Source organism: Acipenser ruthenus, chromosome 7, assembly GCF_902713425.1.
Source record: "Acipenser ruthenus chromosome 7, fAciRut3.2 maternal haplotype, whole genome shotgun sequence".
Taxonomy (NCBI): Eukaryota; Metazoa; Chordata; class Actinopteri; order Acipenseriformes; family Acipenseridae; genus Acipenser; species Acipenser ruthenus.
In genome coordinates this window covers 14,749,017-14,766,451 of record NC_081195.1, presented here as the reverse complement: position 1 = coordinate 14,766,451, position 17,435 = coordinate 14,749,017, and the positions used below count along the sequence as shown (strand labels likewise).

The 17,435-nt window shown below is 42.3% G+C and overlaps 1 protein-coding gene and 1 long non-coding RNA gene across 3 annotated transcripts in view; both read left to right on the top strand.

The window, feature by feature from the left end:
- Positions 1-1,122: 1,122 nt before the first annotated feature.
- On the top strand, positions 1,123-2,616 carry LOC131737622 (uncharacterized). Its single transcript, XR_009329269.1, has 3 exons — positions 1,123-1,189; positions 1,515-1,758; positions 1,959-2,616. It is a non-coding gene; the product is annotated as an uncharacterized LOC131737622 (long non-coding RNA).
- Positions 2,617-17,130: 14,514 nt separating this feature from the next.
- Positions 17,131-17,435, top strand: part of LOC117415262 (tumor necrosis factor receptor superfamily member 6-like) — a 6,723-nt gene continuing 6,418 nt past the window's right edge. Inside the window, exon 1 of one of the 2 annotated variants that reach the window (XM_034025368.3) lies at positions 17,131-17,369. In XM_034025368.3, coding sequence (XP_033881259.2) covers positions 17,316-17,369 — 54 coding nt within the window. In that variant the 5' untranslated portion in view covers positions 17,131-17,315. The remainder of the gene's footprint in view (positions 17,370-17,435) is intronic. The other variant, XM_034025369.3, reaches the window with a different exon arrangement.

The window sequence follows — 17,435 nt, the reverse complement described above, 5'->3', positions numbered from 1 at the left end:
AAAAAATAAATGTTGTGAGGTTAGCTTGGAACCTGTTCTGTTTATTAGTTTTGTGTGCTTAGACACATGTTGGCTCAGAACTCAAAGTTACAGTTTGTGCTGCCAGATAAATACAAGTTAGTAATCACTAATGAAAACAATGTCATGGAAACCAGCAATGGAACTCAGGCACCACAGACTGAAAATTAAACAAAGACCATCAAAAAAGTCAAATATCTTGAAAAGAAAAAGAAAAAGAAAAAAAGAAAAGAAACATACTTATATTCAGTACAATGTGGAAACTTGGCAGTAAAAGCTGTTTATGTATGACAAGAGGCCCCACTTTCTTGAAAGATATGTTTTTCAAAAAATATTTTACACTCATGAATGGTGGAGTTTCTTTGCACAATAATTAGTTAACTTCATAATGTCAGTGCTGTGATGCAAGGATGTAAAAAAACTGCTGCTGTAGAATGCAGAGATGTGTACATACATTGCACACATTATTGCATTACAAAAAAGAGGCTGTGTGGTCCAGTGGTTAAAGACAAGGGCTTATAACCAGGCGGTCCCCGGTTCAAATCCCACCTCAGCCACTGACTCATTGTGTGACCCTGAGCAAGTCACTTCACCTCCTTGTGCTCTGTCTTTTGGGTGAGACGTAGTTGTAAGTGACTCTGCAGCTGATGCATAGTTCACACACCCTAGTCTCTGTAAGTCACCTTGGGTAAAGGCGTATGCTAAATAAACAAATAATAATGATAATAACAATTACAGTTTTTCTCAATTGCTAAAGCAAAATTCCTGAAACTATTATCACAATTCTCAAAACAGTTAAGACAAACAACAAAACTGAGTAGTAATTTGCTAAATTTCACGAGTTTACATTCAAAATGCCAAATTCCAAACCATATATTCAATTGCCTGTATGCAATTCTATCACTTTAATATGTTTCACATGTGAATGTCTTCTTTGCAAACTACATCAATCTTATTGCTGTTGCTAACAATCAATGCTCATTATTTTAAATAACATTCTCCATGTGAAAATAATAATAGCTTAATTGACAAATCTATTCTCAAATGTTAACGCTGTGCATAAAAGGCTGTGATTCCCAAAGGAAACAAGTTGCAGTGTGAAAGCATGGAGCAAGCAGAGGAAGGTGGTCGTGGTCGTGGTCGTGGTATTGTGAGCAGACAGCCTGGACAGGTGAGACAAAAGTGTGCTGCTGTCTCAAATGAAATACGAGCAACTGTCATTGATCATGTCATCAACAGAGGCTTGACAATGAAAGCAGCTGGGTTGGTAGTTCAACCAAACCTGAAATGCTGCACGGTTGCATCTATTATCCGTAGATTTCGTGAATATGACAAAACATAGAAATAAATAATTATGAGCATGTTTTGTGTCACTTTATCATTTCACAGTAAATATCCATTGTGTCAAACATAGAAATATATAATTATGAGCATGTTTTGTGTCACATTATCATTTCACAGTAAATATCCATTGTGTACGCATTTTTGCTTTTCAGAATTGAAAGGAAATCAATTAGTGGTGGCCTTGGTCATTTCCTCACTGAACTGCAAGAGTTGACAATAGTTGAGATGGTCCGTGCCAGTAATGACATCCGCCTTCGTGAGATACAGAGCAAGATTGATGATGACAATGATGTGAACAATAGCAGAGACACCATGTTTGAATGAAACAACTCTACGTGGTACCTTTATAATAGGAATAGTGAAAGGGTGAAGGAATTATGATACCAATATGTACAAGTAAGTTTACTGTAATTTTACTACAGTAACGGTAATGCAAAATGCGACTAGTTACAGTAACATGATATGAAATGTACAATTTCTCAATTACTGAGTCCTGTTCTGAGCAGGGACTTTACTTCTGTATAATGAGCTCTGCTGGCCTCACATTTCCTTCTTACAGTTTAAACACACCTGAACATATCTTTATATGTTTACAGAGAATGAATGAGTTTGATGTCAGCATTTCTACATATGACTATATCTTCGTTGATGAGGCAGGCTTCAACTTGACAAAAAGACACAGACATGGCCAAAACATTATTTGACAGCGTGCCATTGTGGATGTGCCTGGGCAGCATGGAGGGAACATCACTATGTGTGCTGCCATCTGGCATAATGGTTGTTTGCCGCAGTCCATTGCTTGGCGCATGCAACACAGAGCGGCTGCTAGTCTTTCTAGGTGAATTGCACAATTGCCTTGTCCAACCCGATGCAGCAATGTCGGCAGGAAGAGAGGTCACAACATTTGTCATTATTTAGACAATGTGAGTTTCCATCATGCTGTGGTGGTGCAGGAGTGGTTCGCTGCACATCCCTGCTTCTCGGTAATGTACCTTCAACCGTATTCCCCTTTTCTGAATCCTATCGACGAGTTTTTGTCCTCCTGGAGGTGGAATGTGTATGATCACATTCCCCATGAACAAGCCGCACTTCTCCAGGCCATGGATGAGGCGTGTAATGACATTATGCCAGAAGACTGCCAAGCCTGGATCCATCACGTCAGACAATTCTTTCCACGGTGCATAGCCAGAGAGAATATTCACTGTGATGTGGATGAAAACATGTGGCCAGAAAGGAATGAGAGAGTCAACGATGTCGAATAAATATAAATGTGTATATGTATATTTTTATGGCTAAAATATATATATATATATATATATATATATATATATATATATATATATATATATATATATATATATATATATATATAATTTACTGCAAGATTAATTTTATAATTAGCATCTTGGTTCCCAAAGGTGGGGTTTCTCACAGGCAGAGGTGGGACGTGAACCCGGGACCACCTGCACTGAAGCACAGCGCCGATACCGCTGTACAAAAGAGCCGGCTTACCCATGTGCTACTAGTCTTCATATTGCATTTCCTTTGGGGGCAGTTAAACAAACTGGTGGTTAATACGGCTTATTGTGAAGGGCAAGCATGCATGGTAAATCCCATTAGAGTAGAGTAAAAACATTAGAAAAAGGAAAGCCTAATAAATGTATTTTATAAGCATGGGAAAAGCATGATACACTGCAACCTTAGTGGTACCCTTTTGGCTGGCAGATGGATAAACAGGTTCTTATATAACAGTTCAATTCCGCTACTGAAAGGTGCTAATTCAAAGCAGTTCCAGTATGTCATTCGGCTAGATAATTACTTAGGAGAAATAAAGAAGCGTCCTATCACATCATAAATAGCTTACATTAAAGCTATGTTATCCAAAATGCTGAGGGCTAATTTAAGCAAAGCAAGGATGATCTAAAATAACAGTCATTTTAGTTTGCCATGTTGTGTATGAATAAAGCTCAGTAGGACCCTTTACCAAATGGTATTCAGTGGCAATGCTGATTACAACGACAATGCAATTGTTTTGTCTTAAAAGGCAACTGTAGAAAAAGGGCATCTACAATCATACAAGTCATTGGTGAGCCATATTTTGACATCATTGTGCTATAACTATTGTATGAACTAATACACACTGGTATTTGTTGCAATATCACAGTGTAATGTTTGTTTGAGGTCCACTGTGTTGCCCTTGCTGGAAATGCTGTGCTTTATTGCTCTGCTGGTGTTTCTACAGGCTAATACACAGGCATCACACCCAATTGTATTCCTTCTGTAAAAGACAGGCCTTTTAGGACAGAGGAGGGCTTAATGGCCAAATGATCAAAATACAATAACTAAACACAAACAGTGCTCCAACATCCAAATACAATGATAGGTTATTTTCTAAATGTATTATTACAACATTGTATTGTTAAATAATTTATGGAGTAAAAAAAAAAAAAAAAAATCTTATAGTAATATATTTTTCTCATAGATTTAAATAACACATTGTGTAACAGAGTTGGGTGTGGCAATGCAATGTTTGAAGTAAACTGTAAGGGATCAGCTATGTGGTAGTATAGAAATATGCTTGGAATGGAGTGTGTTTTAAAGATCATAGAGTGAACACTCCCCTTCTCACTCAATCAACCGTTAGGGTAGATTTGTGCATGTCTGTAGCACCATAGAAGCAGGAATGTGCTGAATAGTTGGTGAAAGGTTTAAAACAAAAATAATGTACAATAAAGATCTTAAGGTGCTTTAAACTGAATGACACACAAACAGGTTATTTATCTCTGTAACACTCTGTACCAGTAAACAAGCTCCTACCTCTTTGAAGCCCCCTTGCCTTTCTGTCACTTTGTAAAATAAACAGGCATGTTCCTCATAATACCTGCAGCAACAGCTGGTGGTAAATGTGACCTGAAAGCAATTAGTATATTTTTACAGGAACCAGCACATGGCCTTATACTGTAAGGACCTTCTGAAATATTTAAAAATTATTCCCTGGTACACCTTTTATTGGGCTTCCACCCCAGGTGTCAATGACATCCTGCCAAGTAAATAACTTTGCTTCTACTTCCTTTATTTGTTTATTTAACAGATGCTTTTATCCAAGGCAACTTAAAGAGGCCAGGGTGTGTGAACTATGCATCAGCTGCAGAGTCACTTACAACTACGTCTCACCTGAAAGACAGAGCACAAGGAGGTTAAGTGACTTGCTCAGGGTCACACAATGAGTCAGTGGCTAAGGTGGGGTTTGAACCAGGGACCTTCTGCTTACAAGCCCTTTTCTTTAACCACTGGACCACACAGCCTCCTTCTTGACTGGTGACTTTGGTTCAGCTACCTCACTGACAGGTGGCCTGGAGTATTCCAGCGGCTGAATCAACAGGAAAGAGGAGCATTGCAGCTTTATTTAGGTGCAAATAGAGGGCACTATTATTATCTCAAGGCACAAGGGAGAATAAAAGCTTCAGGTCTGTCAATGAAAAGAATAACAATCTTTCCAAGTTTACTTCAAGGCTCATTTGAGGTCACATAGTGTAATATCTTAACAATTAGATTATCTTTTAAACCAGTGTAAAGTTTGCACATGCATTTTATAAAATGAAAAAAAAAAACACAGTACTATTACTTTGCAAAACTAGTTTGAAATAACATAGGAGTCATAAGAGGTCTAGTAAAAGTGGGCCCAAAGTTTGAATTCTATGTGCTGTACAGTCGTAGTTTCTGTGGTATGTGTGTGTGGAGACTGTTAGCTTCAATACAAGTCTATTTTTATTACCCACAGTAATAAAGGATTTGTGGCTTCTTAGTAAAGAACTTGATTTCCCATTTTTCACTCTTCTAGCGTAATGTGCTCTGACTCCAACACCAAAAAAGGAACTGTTCAGTAAACAGGGAGAGACTTGGCAGACACTCCTTTTTCAAGCAATTTGGTATGGCTATAAAATAACAGAAATACCTGAACTAAAGTATGCTTCTCGTTCTTTAGATTCACAAAGTATAATATCAGAATATATCAGTATAATATAATTATAATTTTCTGTTTCAGTCATCACATCCTGGTAACTTTTTAAAACCCAGCAGTTTACACACACACACACACACACACACACACACACACACACACACACACACACACACACACACACACACACACACACACACACACACACACACACACACACACACACACACACACATTCAACATTGGTAGTGCACCTACTTGTCCTTACTTGCTACTGGAGAATTTTTTTAACTTTAGTTTTTTTCTATTTATAGGTATTAATAACACTGGTTTTAACATTGCTGTCACTTGTTTTTAAGTCATCCTGTAGCCCAGACGTAAGGGTGGGGAATTTACATCTATATTAAGGGAAAGTACATTATTTATAATGCCTTGAGATGGTATTGGTTTTAATACGGTACTGTATTCGTTCTTGTTATCATTGTGGGATTTCATTGATTTCATGTAATGACTGTAGTATTTTGCAGGCTGGGAGACACACTGATCTGAAATTGCTTTTACTGTTTATATTCATTCAGTGCTCTACAAATATCAATCATGTTGTTGCAATCCTGTTTTTTTTTTTGTTGTCCTTTTTAGTTAATTTCATTTTCAGTTCTTCATCATGCAACTCAAGTTGTACTACAAAGCAGCTGCTTTTTCGTTTACTTTTTCAATTAGCAGAAGCTAAATCAAAAGGCTTTGAGCTCTTGCTTCATTTTCATCACAGTACATAGTCTCCTGTTGTTCTTTCCTGTAACAGAATATTGCTTAAACAGTCAAGAGGCTTGAATAAAAGTACCACATGTTTATGCATCCACATCCTCAGTACATACACTACATACAGAATACTTCCTATATTAAATCATAAGAATATAAAGACCAGACATCCACTTTTAGATGTGGTTGTAACAGGTTCTAAACTGCATCTCATTTTCTTAAAGGGCAATGACAGCAACATATGTGCATAGACAGTAACACAAGGGGGAAATGAAGTCTATCACTTCTTCACCAGTTTGCAAGAAATTATATTTTATTACCAAAAACACATTATTGTCCTTGACAAGAGTGGGTCTGTTATACACTGTACATTGTTTGGTGTGGCAGGCAGTGTGGTTCAATACAGTATTTCTTTAACAAATATAGAATCTCCCGTCACAGCTTAAGTACAGCACTCGAGAAAGCTGTGTCATAAAAGTAGTAAGTGTGCAAATATTTCCATATTCTGATAGTTTCCATAACTGGTTCTTAATAAGTCCATGCTAAATTTCCATCACAACTGGATAAGCAGTTCTCTTTATTTTAGTGAATATATATATAACTAGTTATTGCAGTTCAGTCCCACCCCCCTGTCCCCCCAAGTAGCTATTTTCAGGGGAGAAAGTACAAAAAGCTGTATTGGCTGAGAAAAAAGAGTTTGGCATCAGGCTGAGAACCCAAACATGAGCCCTGAGGACGTCTTCGAGTTTTGTGGACGTAAAAGTCAAAACACTAGACATGTGCCATGACCTTAAATGGAAAGGCAGCTAGTCTCTGACAGGGATCTTCCTGGTTCACTCTCATTGGTTTTCCTGGATAAACGGCATCTACTTAAAATGTATCTAGATTTCTTTGACTGTGGAATTTGTTAAGTCTGTTGGGAACAGCTGTGTGTTTTCACCCACCATCACCCATCCCCCCGCAGGAATTGTTGTCACCAGAGGTTAAGCTCAGAATTCATAGGCAGGGGGAGTTATCTGTAAATTCTGTTGTGTACAAATATTTCACTTCCTTCCAATATTACAAATATTTCACTTCCCTCCATTATTTCTGACACACTGGTACAGTATGTGTTTTTAGTTTCACAAATACTCTTTAAGGATTAAGGATCTACCACCTCCAAAACATCTCAGAGGTCCGTCCCTACCTTTCCCTCCCAGATGCGGAGATTCTCTGTCATGCATTCATCTCTTCTCGAATTGACTACTGCAAATCTTAAACAGACTGCAGCAAGTTCAAAATGCCGCTGCTAGGATCCTTACCAGATGCAAAAAACATGATCACATTACCCCCCGTCTTGCCCAGCTGCACTGGCTACCTGTTAAGTTCAGGATTACTTTCAAAATTCTCCTGCTTGCCTACAAAGCCCTCCATCACACAGGTCCAGAGTATCTCTCCAACCTGCTGACCTGCTATGTCCCTGCCCACAAGCTGAAGTCCTCTGACTCAGGCTTGCTTGTTATACCCAAGCAAAAGCGGACCACACTCGGAGAGCACTCTTTTAGCTTCATGGCCCCGACTCTCTGGAATTCTCTCCCAGCTTTACTCTCAGGTAAGCATCCTTGAAGCGGCATTTTGAACCAGCTGCAATCGGTTTATGGCGAGTGACGGAAGACCACCATTGAGAGAGTTGCAGTAGTCAAGAGATGAATGCATGATAGAGTATCTCTGTATCTGGGAAGGAAAGGTAGGGATGGACCTTTGGGATGTTTCGGAGGTGGTAAAAGGAGGATTTGACTACAGAGGAGATTTGGGCATCAAAGGAGAGGTTACTATCCAGAAGTGCACCAAGGCTTCGTATAGTGGGGGCAGCAGCAGACAGTTTCTGAGGTTCAAGGAAGCAATATTGAGATTCTTGATTTGAGTTTTCGATCCTACCAGAAGTAGTTAAGATTTGTTAGTGTTGAGCTGAAGAAAAATGGCAGACATCCAGGCCTCGATGCCTTGGTTGCAAGCTGAGTGTCGGACCATGGCAGAGGGACATGAGGCTATGTTGGTGGATGAAGGGAATGGAAGCATGTAGATGTTGAAGAGAAGAGGTCCAAGAACAGATCCTTGAGGGATACTGCAAGTGATCGGGTTTGCGTCAGCACTGCATCCATCACAGAAAACAGACTGCGTGCGTCCAGATAGGTAAGAGGACAGCCAGGAGAGACAGGTTCCAGAGATCCCAGCATACTTCTGAAGGCGGTCAAGAAGAATGCTATGATCTATGGTATCAAAAGCAGCAGTTTGGTCAAGGAGGACCACGACAGAGGGTGCAGCAGCATCAGCATTAAGCAGATCATTTACAATCCGGAGCAGAGCAGTTTTGGTACTGTGATGAGGTCAGAAGCCAGGGGTGGGGGCTTAAATTTGAGTATGCAGCATTTATCAAAATAAATAGTATTGGTCTCATGGAAGAGTACAGCCAGATACTAAATAACAGTACAATCAGGGGGTAGTTATTTTTTGTACAGAGGGAAACACTTTTGGGGTCACAACAGGCACCCTCCCCAAAATTGTAGGCTAATGGCCAATATATATTTACAGTACAAGGCCACAGCCGGTCTAGAAACTACAAAAGCGACAGTACTGCTATTCGATCAAAACAGCTCCATCTCTTAAAAATGTATTTGTAGCATTTAATTATTCAACCAGCACCTATTACTTTGCTGTATTTCACTTGTACAGTGTATCAGTGTTTATACCATGGCATACAGCTGCCTCTTCCCACACTGTGAACAGCCCTATACTGAGACTTGTTTAAGATTTCAAACTGATGCAAAAGCTGAGAACTCTGGAGATGCTGGCAGCTAGCCTGATGACCTTTAAAACAAATTTCTGTGACATTACCATAAATGTATGTCTTTCAGTTTGCTATGATGGCCGTGCCTAATAAAATATTACTACAGTTAATTTACCCAGTAACTTCAGCATTGTTGTACTGTGCTTCACCATATGTACAGTATATGTGATTTCCCATGCTGTATTATACTTAAATATGCATTTACATAGTGGTTTTCACACTCTTTAAAGCAAGTTTCGAGAGGCTTTCACCACAAAACAATGAATTGAGATAACACATTAATACAAGGGGTTGGATAATGCATGTTCCACTTGAGCTGGATTGACCCACATATGTACTTTTTTTTAAAATTTTTATTTTATTGAAAATAACCCTTCAATTGTTAATGACATGTTAAAATAAACAATGCTATACAAAATTCATTACCTAAATATAGTTAATTAGGAGTATGAAAATAAATAAATAATACATAACCTACATTTTTAAGGGGTGGAATGGTTCGAATGGCTGAACCAGGGGTGCGTTTCCACGTTTTGACCACAACACAACCGGGTTAAGCGACCTTTGACCAAGAACCCATGACCGTGACCGCAATGCAAAAACAGACCCGGTCATTACAAATGACAGAGGTTAAAAATGTTGTTGCAGCAGTTATGAGTGTTATTGATGAACCAACAGGTTGGTCATGTATATAACAGTAACTAATGTCATAGATATGTCTGTGAGAAGTTCTATACCAATAAATCATGCAAAATATATTTCTAGACATCTCTAGGCAAATGTGTTAGACTGCATTCTAATATATATGGACTATAGGTAGGTTGTTCCAAGTGCTTTAATTGTACTTCACTTCAATGTGAAACCTTTCATTAATAATAATACTAATACAAACTTTGATCAACATCTACTTTGAGCAATCAATTGTTTTGAGCCTAATATGTGTGCTCACATCAACATTAACCATCCCCATCCCCATCCCCTGTACACCAAAAACCAAACACTAGACTTGCTGGATTATATATCAAAACCCCACTTTCACCAAAGCTCACAGTTGGATGAAGCCTTTGTGCTTGAAGGTACACATCATCACCAGGAGCACCAACATCAAGGCACTTATGCCAAGGAAGTTGTGCCACAATATACCACTGACGACTTTCACATGCACAGCGTCACTTTTGAACAGCTGCATCTGGAACTGAACCAAACAGATCCTGGCTTAGCAAATGAGTTTAGTGGTGGCAATGCTCCTGCGACACTTGAAAAATGTGCACTCATCACACTTTGGCACTTGGCAAACCAGGTTTCCATGAGGAGTATAAGAGTAAAATTTGGAGTGGAAAAAAGTACTATCCAATCCATTGTGCATCGGGTAACTACTGCTATAGGAGAGGATGGCTCTGAAATACATAAAGTGGCCAGAAGCACATTGTATGAACAGTGTGGCATCACAATTCAGACAGATGGATTTTCAGGTATGGATGCCATAACATTTTTTCTTTTACAGAAAACAGTACTTTATATATAAATTTACTGACTTTGACACCAGCCTTGTTAACAAGTAGAGAATGGAAATAGTTCTATGTGATTAAATTATAATTGCAACATTTTCATTTTATTTTTAATTCTTGTGCCTTGCACATAATTAAAATCATTAGGATATCTGGTGCTACAAAAACATTTGAATATATTCTATACAAATTATTTTAATACTTATTTAAATACTACTTACAGGGGTAATTGGTGCCATATTTGGCAGTCACATTGCCATAAAAGCTCCATCTGATCACCAAGAGGACTACATCAATCGGAAAATGTCACACACGGTCATTCTACAAGCTGTCTGCAACAGTCATGGACTTTTTACAGACTGTTTTGCAGGTAACTGATAATCAATGTATTTCTGAATATTGTAAGATGTTAAGGAAAACAAGAAAACTAACATGTAATCTTTTTAAAAGTAAAAGGTAAAAAATTAAATTAATTCACATTGTTTGTATCTTCTGTTAGAATATTTCTCTATAGGTAATGCTTAATGGTCATTTCTGTAACTACTGATAAGTATATGGAACATGTTCTGTTACAGGCATTCCAGGGTCAGCCCATGATGCCAGAGTGTTCAGCCAGTCCAACCTCTGTCAAGCAATTGAGGAAAATCAGCAGGAATATTTTCCACATTGTTGGCGACAGTGCTTACCTGTTGAAAAAGTGGATGATGGTCCCATACAAAGACAACGGGAACTTAACATTAGAAAAAAAAAAAAAAATATGCGACTTAAATACATTGATGCCAAAGTTAAAAACATTCGCAGATTATGGCCGCTTGTGTGTTACACAATTTTTGTAAGTGGAATGATGATGAAGTACCAGAGTTTGAGTCTGACAGTCAGGACCTAAGTGTACAGCCGACCAGAAATGCAAGCAGCACTGCTGGCTCCTTAAACCGAGACCACATCTGCAACCACTTACTGACAAGGTAAACACTTCTGACTTGAATGAAGCTCCATAAAGTAGTGGTTTTCAATCCTGGTCCTGGCGACCCACTGTGTCTGCTGGTTTTCATTACAATGGAGCTCAGGTGCTTCACCAAACCCTTCATTGAACTAATAAAATAATTAAAATCAGACATTTTTCATTATTTTCAGCTCTTAAAAGTTTGTTGATTGAAAATCACTGCCATGAGGTACCACACCTTAACAAATGTACAATTGAAACATGTACATATATATAAATAAAGTCAAAGCGTCTGCACACCTGTATATATTTATAATATGTATACGTAGTTGAGAAAATAAATAATGAAAAAGGAACTCCGGCACACTGTATTTTGTACATCTCAAAAGTCTTTATTTACAGTGCCTTGCATAAGTATTCACCCCCTTGGACTTTTCCTCATTTTGTAGTGTTACAACCTGGAATTAAAATTGAATTAATTGGGATTTTTACTATTTGATTTACACAACATACTTAACACTTTGAAAGTGCAAAATATTTTTTATTGTGACACAAAAGTTAATGAAACAAAAAAAAAGACATTTGTTGGTTGCATAAGTATTGACCCCCCTGAGTCAACACTTGGTAGAAGCACCTTTGGCAGCAATTACAGCTGTGAGTCTCTTTGGGTAAGTCTCTACCAGCTTTGCAGATCTGGATCCTGCAATTTTTGCCCATTCTTCTTGGCAAAATTGCTCAAGCTCTGTCAAGTTGGATGGGGACCATTGCTGAACTGCAATTTTCAAGTCTTGCCATAGATTCTCAAACGGATTGAGGTCTGGGCTTTGACTGGGCCAATCTAAGACATTCAGGTTCTTGTTTTTAAACCACTCTAGCATAGCTTTGGCTGTGTGTTTAGGGTCATTGTCCTGCTGGAAGGTGAACCTCCGCCCCAGTCCCAGGTCTCTTGCAGACTGAAACAGGTTTTCCTCTAGAATTTCCCTGTATTGCCCTCAATCCTGACCAGTTTCCCAGTCCCTGCCGATGAAAAGCATCCCCATAACATGATGATGCCACCACCATGCTTCACTGTGGGGATGGTGTTCTCAGGGTGATGAGCAGTGTTGGTTTTGCGCCACACATAGCGTTTTGCGCTAAGGCCAAAAAGTTCAATTTTGGTCTCATCAGACCAGAGAACCTTTTTCCACATTACTATTATTATTAGTTTATTTAGCAGACGCCTTTATCCAAGGCGACTTACAGAGACTAGGGTGTGTGAACTATGCATCACCTTCCTTTCTCTTTCCCACTCCCATCTCTCTGTCCTCTTCTCAATACTGTTGGAGCAGCTCTGCTGCATGTGTAAACTTCCTCCTCTTAGCACTAACCCTTCTGCTGGAAGAAGATTGAGGCTCTGATGCATTAGCAGAGAGATGGCTCTCTTCTGACAAGGAAGAGGAAGGTGGTGAAACAGATGTGAGGATTTCCAGCTGGGTGCAGTCTGATGAAGGGTGCCGTTCCCTGGTAGATGCTTCTGCAGCAAGGGCTGTGGTTTGAAAGGGCCCTTGTTCTGTCACTTAGTGCCACTGGTTTAAAAGTGTGTTTTTGGCCAATAATGGCATGGAGTTGTTCAAAAATGTCTGGCTTCTTTTTTTTGCCTGCACCAGTCTTTTTCTGGTTAAATACAGTTCTTGAAGCTGCGTTCAAGATTTCTCCACTTCTGGGGGCACCTTTCCCATCCTTTGCTGGCTTCATCACTTGTCTTGAACCCTGTGAATCAAAATGCATGGATATTGCTTCAAATACAGTTTTTTTTGTGTGCCTCAGTAACATCTGTATATCTGGTGAACCATAAACTTAAATTAATGCTTGTGTCGTCATCATCCTGTCCCAGGTGGTCAAATTCCACGAGTTCGACCACACAGTATTTTATGCCTATAGCAATAAGTAACCCTGCAATAATTAGGATTTTTTTTTTTTTTTATATCAGGACCGTTATTCAAGTAGGACAACTTTAGAAGGGAAAAACAAATAAAATACCTTACACTTCTGTCAACCACCCATAACAGCAAAAATAATAGCAGTCACTCAGTGACTAGATACATTTTCATTACATTTATATATATCTTATACTTTAAGCCAAAAATGTTATTTGGACAAGCTGTAGGAAATTAACTGAAAAACATACAATAAAGATACAGTGAAATAATATATGGTGAAAGATTATAGGATGCTGTAAATATTGAAACCTTGCAATTTCCCAAACAAATTAATCAGTGAGCACATCTAATACCATTTTTTTTTTAAACCACTATATAGTTTGTGTACAATTTTACCACCTCATTATTTGCATTGTGCATTTTTTTTATTTATTAATAAAATTGGGCAGTGTGGCAGGATGACAGAGGTTTGAGGCTCAGAGACAGTGGAAGGGGCAAAATAATGATCTTTATTAAACAAAAATAATCAAATAAACAGGCACAAGGGCCAACAAAAAGGTTCAAACAAAATACAGAAATGTAGGCTGGGCATTAGCCTTCACTACAGTTTCTTTTTCAAAAAACTAAACAGCACAGAACACCAACAAACAAAACTCACCCAAAAACTCCTCTCCCTAACAAAGGGTTTCATCTGCCTTTTATAGTCTGTGGCTGGAGCCCAATTAACTAATAATTAACAATTAAACACTTAAGGCTCCAGCCACATTCTCACATGCATTTTTACAGGGAGGAATTTAACCCCCTCCCTGCCAATCCAAAACAAACAAGAATTCTAAGAAAAACAACAGTAACAATAACAATAATAAACACAAATTTATAGGGGCGAGCTAGCACCCCATCACATTTCCCCCCCCTTGTGCGCAGCACACTTGGCCCCAACGGCCACCTCCCCCCTTTGTCCCAAAGTCCCGGACGAGGGGAAGCAAGTGGCCCATGGGGGCGGCCATGGTGGGAGGTCTTCCTTCTCCCATTGCTGAGGATGGGTCAGTCCATAGCCCGGCGCCCTCTTTGCGGGACCGAGACCTGGCGAAAGGGGACCCAGGTGCATTGGATGGGGCGTCGGGAGCACAGGCAGGCGACCAGCCAGCTGCAGCCCCAGGCAGAGGTGCGAGCCCAGGCGACAGTGCAGCGACGTCTGGGCAACCAGGGGGAGCGGAGCAGGAGACCAGGCGACCTCCTGTGCCTGGTGGTGCTGCGACCTGGGAGTCAGGCCTAGCGACCAAAGGTCCAGACATGGAGCCTGGGTGTCCGGGAGCCCAGGCCGAGGGATCCAACCCCCAGGCGCCGGGCTGTGGCACAGGGGTGGTGGTCGGGGCTGTGGTGGAGGTGGTCTCCTCACCTCCCCCCTCTTCTTCGTGGCCGGCAGCTCCCCTTTGTGAGGCTCCGGCCACAGTACTTCCTGCTGCCATTCAGGACTGGCAGCGACTCCAGGCGAAGCAGGACCCTCGGCGACCCCAGGCGAAGCAGGACCTTCGGCGACCCTAGGAGGAACAAAAGCAGAGCAGCAGGCAACCCCAGGCGATGCGAGGCAGGCATCCTTGGGCGTGGCCAACATTGCAGGAACCTCCGGCCAGGGTGGCAATGGCCAGAGTTCCTCTTCTCTGTTGGCAGCAGGAGGTAGAGCCCGCTCCAGCTCCTCTGGTGGCGGACGCGGGAACAGCAGCTCATCTCCTTCTGATGGCGGAGGCGGGAACAGCAGCTCGTCTCCCTCTGATGGCGGAGGCGAGAACAGCAGCTCGTCTCCCTCTGGTGGCGGAGGCGAGAACGGCGACGCTGGTCCTTCCGGCGACGCGGGACCCCCTGGCCCCTCTGGCGACGCTGGACCCCCTGGCGACGCTGGACCCCCTGGCGGCGCGGGACCCTCTGGCCCCTCTGGCGCTCGGGACAGTAGCTCCACCCCAGGCGACGGCGGACCAGCATCCCTAGGAGAAAGCACACTGAGAGTTTCTCTAGACGATGCGGGCAGGCAGGCAACCCCAGGCGATGCGAACAGGCAGGCAACCCCAGGCGATGCGAACAGGCAGGCACCCTTGGGCGGTGCTGTGCCTCTTAGCCTCCGGGCAGTTTGTCCCCGCGCTCCCTTCAGCAGCCGGTATAGAGGCTGGGAGGGACCTCCAGCATCTTCTGCTGGCGGTGGAGGGAGAGACAGCGCCCGCTGTTCCCCCTCTGCTGGCGGTGGAGGGAGAGACAGTGCCCGCTGTTCCCCCTCTGCTGGCGGTGGAGGGAGAGACAGCTCCGGCTGTTCCCCCTCTGCTGGCCGTGGACGCACCGACTCCTCCCGCTCGGGCCGTGGACGCACCGACTCCTCCCGCTCGGGCCGTGGACGCACCGACTCCTCCCGCTCGGGCCGTGGACGCACCGACTCCTCCCGCTCGGGCTCCTCCCCCTCGGGCTGTGGACGTTCGGGTTCCTCCCTCTCGGGCTGTGGACGTTCGGGCTCCTCCCTCTCGGGCTGTGGACGTTCGGGCTCCTCCCTCTCGGGCTGTGGACGTTCGGGCTCCTCCCTCTCGGGCTGTGGACGTTCGGGCTCCCCCCTCTCTGGGCGACGGCAGCGGCTCCCCCTCTCTGGGCGACGGCAGCGGCTCCCCCTCTCTGGGCGACGGCAGCGGCTCCCCCTCTCTGGGCGACGGCAGCGGCTCCCCCTCTCTGGGCGACGGCAGCGGCTCCACCCCCTTTTCTTCAAGGAGGGGGATCTCCCCCATGTCTAATCGCCAGGTATGCCAGGACCATGACGGCTATATCCTGGAGGGACCCCGGGTGGTGCTCTCTCTCCCACTCCTCCCACCTCTCCCCATCTCGATACCACAGCGTGCCGAGGGCTGTGGGGAGGTCGTGGAAGAGGTCCGCTTCGGGGTGCACCAACCACTCCCAGATCTCCCGTGATGGTGGTGAAGGCGGTGGTGGTGGGGTGGCTGCCGACGGGGTTGGTAGCTGCTGCTTTCTTCGCTGCCTTTGTTTTTTCCCCCCATTCTGCGCACCGCCAAAAAACCTCAAAAAATCCCAAAATTCAAAAATTCAAAATTAAAAAATAAAAAATACTGCTCTGAGCCTCTAGGTGGCGCTATCCCGCTTCTGACACCACGTGTGGCAGGATGACAGAGGTTTGAGGCTCAGAGACAGTGGAAGGGGCAAAATAATGATCTTTATTAAACAAAAATAATCAAATAAACAGGCACAAGGGCCAACAAAAAGGTTCAAACAAAATACAGAAATGTAGGCTGGGCATTAGCCTTCACTACAGTTTCTTTTTCAAAAAACTAAACACCACACCACACCACACCACACCACACCACACCACACCACACCACACCACACCACACCAACAAAACTCACCCAAAAACTCCTCTCCCTAACAAAGGGATTCACCTGCCTTTTATAGTCTGTGGCTGGAGCCCAATTAACTAATAATTAACCATTAAACACTTAAGGCTCCAGCCACATTCTCACATGCATTTTTACAGGGAGGAATTTAACCCCCTCCCTGCCAATCCAAAACAAACAAGAATTCTAAGAAAAACAACAGTAACAATAACAATAATAAACACAAATTTATAGGGGCGAGCTAGCACCCCATCACAGGCAGTTACAGAAATAACGTTTTAGGATACCTGAGGCCATTGACGTATCGCATATCTATTATAATTATTTATTATAATAAATTATTATACATACGTATATTATACACGACTCTATGAGGTAAATCACCTTTAATACATTTTTCCTGCACTTCTGTGTGTACGAGCACGGTAAATGTTTGCTCTTCATGTTCAGAAAAACGTTAGAGAAAGAAGCTGTAATGCTTACGTGGCCATCTTGACTCGATAGCTCTATCCCACAATACCTAAGTTACTGTGCGCTTCGCAGAACCACACCTCAAACTCGCTTCAGTAGACTTATGAACCAGACGACCTGACGACTGGTCATAACGCGAAAACCCACCCTTGATAAACAAGATCAGGGCCAGAAGGACTTGAAGATGACGATTTCAATCACCGATTCCAAGATTTTATTCATATTTAGTTTGCTACAGGTAAGCACATTGCACATTACTATTTGTGTCGGTAGGCTGGGCTGTGATTTACACTGCGCCCCTGGT